This window comes from Rhinatrema bivittatum, chromosome 12 (genome assembly GCF_901001135.1).
Source record: "Rhinatrema bivittatum chromosome 12, aRhiBiv1.1, whole genome shotgun sequence".
Classification (NCBI taxonomy): Eukaryota; Metazoa; Chordata; class Amphibia; order Gymnophiona; family Rhinatrematidae; genus Rhinatrema; species Rhinatrema bivittatum.
In genome coordinates this window covers 1,134,067-1,139,540 of record NC_042626.1, presented here as the reverse complement: position 1 = coordinate 1,139,540, position 5,474 = coordinate 1,134,067, and the positions used below count along the sequence as shown (strand labels likewise).

Sequence of the window (5,474 nt, the reverse complement as noted above, 5' to 3'; positions counted from 1 at the left end):
AGAGATGTTGAGAGTGGAGGAGGATATTGCAGGAGTGAGGGAAGAGATGTTGAGAGTGGAGGAGGATATTGCAGGAATGAGGGTAGAGATGTTGAGAGTGGAGGAGGATATTGCAGGAGTGAGGGAAGAGATGTTGAGAGTGGAGAGGATATTGCAGGAGTGAGGGAAGAGATGTTGAGAGTGGAGGAGGATATTGCAGGAGTGAGAGAAGAGATGGTGAGAGTGGAGGAGGATATTGCAGGAGTGAGGGAAGAGATGTTGAGAGTGGAGGAGGATATTGCAGGAGTGAGGGAAGAGATGTTGAGAGTGGAGGAGGATATTGAAGGAGTGAGAGAAGAGATGTTGAGAGTGGAGGAGGATATTGCAGGAGTGAGGGAAGAGATGTTGAGAGTGGAGGAGGATATTACAGGAGTGAGGGAAGAGATGTTGAGAGTGGAGGAGGATATTGAAGGAGTGAGCGAAGAGATGTTGAGAGTGGAGGAGGATATTGCAGGAGTGAGGGAAGAGATGTTGAGAGTGGAGGAGGATATTGCAGGAGTGAGGGAAGAGATGTTGAGAGTGGAGGAGGATATTGCAGGAGTGAGGGAAGAGATGTTGAGAGTGGAGGAGGATATTGCAGGAGTGAGGGAAGAGATGTTGAGAGTGGAGGTGGATATTGCAGGAGTGAGGGTAGAGATGCAGATGGAGTCGTAGATCTATAGAAGCCTCCAATCAAGTGCAGCATTGGTACAGACTGCAAGGCATGAGTTCAGAGTTTCTAAGTGAACATGAAAGCTGAGACGCTGTTCTGAGTAATGATTTGCAAACTGCTGATCTTGGTGCCCAGTGCGCAGATTGCAAAGAGAATTACCCATGCACTTTACTTGTGAAAGGAACCTCTGGACTCTGCTTTTAATGTGGGAAGACTATGCTGGTAAATAATGAGTGCAGGTTGGAAAGATTACTCCTGTTATTTTGAGAGCCAGCCCTCTCCCCACCTCTCAGAATACCTCCCTTCATGCAGCTGAATGGACGCAGGCTGTGAAGCCCCACGCATACATTCAGCTGGATTCAGGGAGGAGAATTTCCAGACATTTCATGTTCTTGGGTACAGGACTGAACATTTCCCTCTCTACTTTTGAGCTACTTATTACTGTCCAGAATTTGGTCATTAAATTGCCAACACAATTTAATAATGGTTTTTTTTTCCACAAACATTCATTCATTTTTCCAGCCCAGAAATGGGATCCAAGCAGTTCATTGTATCACAGTGATCTAGTGTGTGACATCACAGTGAGCTAGTGTGTGACATCACAGTGAGCTAGTGTGTGACATCACAGTGAAGCAGAAGACTTGTTGCAGAAGTAGCCAGCGTTTCCTTGGGGTGCATGGAGCATGCATCCTGGGCTTCTGGTGTCATGGCTCATGCTTAGGTAGCTGTGCTTGTCATGGTGTGGAGCTGCAGTTGAAAAGGCTGAGTGACTCATGCTAAGTTGGGGATGACTCGTTCCTTCTCCCCAGCCGCTCTGGCTGGTGTACATGGACCTTGTGCTCTCACACCATAATAGGAGTGTCTGAGAAGACAGAGCTAGCTGAGCCTGGGTCAGACATTTTCCTCTGCGGTTTCTGGATACCTCTGTTGTGCTGTGCCTCCTGGCCATTTGGTTTGCTAATCTGGAGTTGTAGGTTGGTGGAAGTCTTAATAAATGCCACATGCCTGTTGAGGGCTACTTTGTCACTGGCCGTGTCGTGGTTGGGTGTGGTGCTGAGTACGGAAGAGTGTATGCTGTCTCCATTCTCATTCCTCTGCTTTTCCTCAGTACGGCACCAGCAGCGGCACGGTGTCAGGTACAGGTAGATGAGCACCAAGATAACGCTGGCAATGCAGCCCACCAAAGTGGTGTATGCTGTGTTCAAGGTGTCATGTTGTGTTGCATTGTACACCACCAGTGTCACGTAGAGGGTCTCGTTGAGGGCAATGCTTGAGGCATGGCAGGTATAGACGCCCCTGTCCTCGGCTCTCACGGGGCGGATTTGCAGGCTGCCATTACTCAGCACTGTCAGCGTCTGGTTGCTGCTCTTTGACTCAGGCGCTATCAGATCATTGTTGGGGGTGAGCCATGCCTGGCTCATCCCCCTCTGCTTGCTGTCGCAGTCCATGGTGACAGTCTTACCCACATAGGCCTCCATATCAGACTCCTTAATCTCACTACAGTTCATGATAAGCAAGAGGCTGAAAACACTGACTGTCTCCTTCTGATAAGCTAACAAAGTGCAGATAAGTTCCTCTCGGAAATCCACGACAGATGTGAGCTGCCGGATGTGCCAGTGAGTAAAGAGACCGTACAACTCACAGTCGCAGGTTAGGGGGTTGCTGTGTAGGTACAGCCCATTCTTGACCCAGGCTGGGAGGCCCTTCAGGTCCCGGATGGGCAGTGTCTTGAGCCTGTTGGACGACAGGTCCAGCAGAACCAGCTCTGGTAGCTTTGAGCTGTCCTTTACTAGCTGCAGGGGGAAACGTGAGATCTGGTTTTGACTCAGGTAGAGTTTCTGCAGCTTCTGCATGTCATCAAAGGCGGTACGATCAATCTTCACGATGGCGTTGTTGTAGAGCAGAAGCACCTCCAGCTCCTTTAGCTTGCTGAATAAGTTCTCGTCCAGGGTCTTCAGTTCGTTGGAGGACAGGTCAAGGTGCTTCAGGTGTGCCACCAGTGAGAAGGCATCCGTGGAAATGAAGGTCAGCTTGTTGTGGTTGAGGAGCAGGGAGTGGAGGCGTTTCAGGGGTACAGGGGCCCAGTCTGCCCGCAGACGTTTCAGGCTGTTGTGGCTGAGGTCTAGGCTGACGGTGTAGTGTGGGAAGCCAGAGGGAATCAGCAGCAGCTCCTTTTTGGAGCAGCTGACAATGTTGCTGTAACAGGTACAGGTCGTGTGGCAGTTCAGAGCTGAGCTCTTCACACAGATGAGTCCAATGCACAAGAAGAGAAGGGAAGGTATGCAGAGCTTTCCAGGCATCCTTGCCAAGGGGCCGTGAGGCTCTGAGACATCAGAAGCCCACATTGTACGGCAGAAGCTGGGAATTCACGCTTGAATCTGAGAGGCGTGTGTGGGACAGGGGAGTCGCTGGGCTGCCGCTGCTGGATGCTCCTGTGTGCCTTCCCTGCATCACTGGTACCCAGAACCACCAGAGCTCAACCTTCCTACTGTCTCAGGAACTTCTTCTCTGTATCCCCTGCTTCCTAGAGACAGCTTAGAAGCAGAGCTCCACCCACACAAATCTCTTTGCTTTTTGGAGATATTTTCTGATTTTTCATGCTCAGCCCATTGTTAGGACTCTGGCTGGTGCTGCCTCTCACTGAACTACTCCCTCACTAGACAACGCTGCATGGGTTCCTTACCTTCCTCAGATGGCACAAAACCTGTGGAGAATGTTCTCTCTTGTCCCTGTTAGTGAAGGATCACAGCTGATATGCACAGCCTTCCATGAACAGAGATCAAGGTCATAGCCAATTCAGGTACAGGTTATCTCTGGCTTCACAGGCGTGCAGGCAGTGTATGTCTTTCAGTCACTTCACAAGGTGATATGTGCTCAGTAAGATCACAGAGATAAGGAATGCAAGTCACACATCCTGGGAAGGTATCAGGGCCACGAATGCATGGGATACGTTCTTAGGAAGCTCCCAGGGATAGGAATGCAGGCCAGAGATCCTCACAAACTTTACAGGGACCTTTCTACCATCACAGGGATCACATGATTTGTGCCACTGTTAGCATTTCCTTATCCTGAGTGCACTGTTCTCTTTTATTATTTGCATGGGAAGTGGGGAAAGGTCTTGACTGGGTACCTTTGGTAAAAAAAGACTTCTCTTCGCTTTTTTATTTTCCTGCTGTGTCTTCTAGGTTTGATAAATTATAGATGACAGATCATGGCAGATTCAGTGAACTTTCTTCATCTGATGAGAGGTTATACTAAAATTCAGCATCCTAGGTTAGCATGAATGCTGTTTCCTTCATAAATTGTTCTGTGCAGAGAGAGAAAGAGAGAGAGACTCAAACACAAGGTGATAACCAAGAGCAAAGCAATGTACAATAACTATTGTGCAGTAGTGTTTGTGTGTAAATGATGTGCATTTTTGTGTAAGAATGCAGTTGTCTGTTCTGTGTTTATGTTTACATATGCATGTGCACTCTTGCTTGTCTATGAGCACCTCTATATACTGTGCTGGCTGTCAGCTATTTCTGGTGTCTGCATGGATCCGTGTATGTTTGTCAATGTGTGTATGCACGAGTGTAGGTCAGTATCTCTGTGTGACTCCTGTGTTTACCAGGGGTTCATGTGTATGTGCACCTGCCTGTGTCTGTCTTTGTGTACATATCTATGTTGGTGATGTCTGGATATGTTAGCATACCGAAGGCATCTTTGTATGTCTCTGTGCACTTGTGCCTGCCTTGTGTTATTTCTCTATCGGGAGCGGATTATGCAAGCATCAGTCTTCTCCTTGCCAGATCAGGCATGCTACATCCTGCAGGTGTCCTGAATGACTGTGGCAGTGCATCAAACACATCATGGCTTCGCTGCACCAACACCACCCCTTCCTGTCCCCCATGATAAAGCACTACACCGCCTCCAACAGAGAAGAGAAGAGAAAAGGGCTGCAAGTATGTGTGATCTCACCTGGGGAATGCATGTGAGGGATGCACAAAATGCTTCCTGTCCTCTGCAGCAGCAATTGGGGCTGTAGGGAGGAGAAGTGGCCGAGCCCCATTGATGACAGATAGGTTCTTCTGCAAAGCGATCCTGCTTGGCCTGCTCCGGTCCGGTAAATTGCAAATACCTAATAGAATCTCCCAGAAAGAGATGGCCGAAGGTGCCTGAGCTCCCAGCGCTGCTGGTGCTTCTGCTTTTGCTTACTGAATTCTCCGTTTCTGCTTATGGCTCCTGGCTCTGCCTTGTTATTATTATTGGTGAGGGGGGGAGTGCTCTTGGAAGAGGAGCCAATCCTACAGCGTCTGCCTGTGAGATGCAGGCTGTGATTGGCCCAATGTCTGCCATGCTAGCCCATTAAATTCTTCCTGCCCTTAACCTGTGACTTGCCGGTTGGAGAAGTGAATCTTTCTAGGTGCATGTACATAACTTATCTGCATGCATATGGCACAGAAGAAGAGAAACGTGATAGCCCATCCATACCAACTGCTCAAGCACTATCCCTCCCTCAGAGTTTCCCACTGTTTATCCCCATCCATCTCTCTGCTCACACAGTCAAAGAAACTGATCAGAGTTACCTGAGAAGTCTTCTCTGGCACAACCATGGGGGCTGTATAGGCGCTAATTAATCCCCTTATGCAATTAGGGGATTAGCGCCTCTACAACAAGTAAGCAGTTTATTCCTTAATATCTCCAACTACATAGTAGCGTAAGATTTGAACCACTTAACAGTTACTCAACCGACATAAGCTTTAATTAACACATAGTTTCTCTTATCAAAAAATATGTTACC

General features: G+C 48.4%; 1 protein-coding gene across 1 annotated transcript; it reads right to left on the bottom strand.

The window, feature by feature from the left end:
* Positions 1 to 397: 397 nt before the first annotated feature.
* Positions 398 to 4,900, bottom strand: AMIGO1 (adhesion molecule with Ig like domain 1). The gene is made up of 2 exons (XM_029573419.1): positions 4,652 to 4,900; positions 398 to 3,998 (listed from the first exon to the last, which is right to left on the bottom strand). Exon 2 carries the CDS (start codon positions 3,034 to 3,036, stop codon positions 1,534 to 1,536), a length of 1,503 nt encoding a protein of 500 aa, XP_029429279.1. The 5' UTR covers positions 3,037 to 3,998; positions 4,652 to 4,900; the 3' UTR covers positions 398 to 1,533.
* Positions 4,901 to 5,474: the final 574 nt, after the last annotated feature.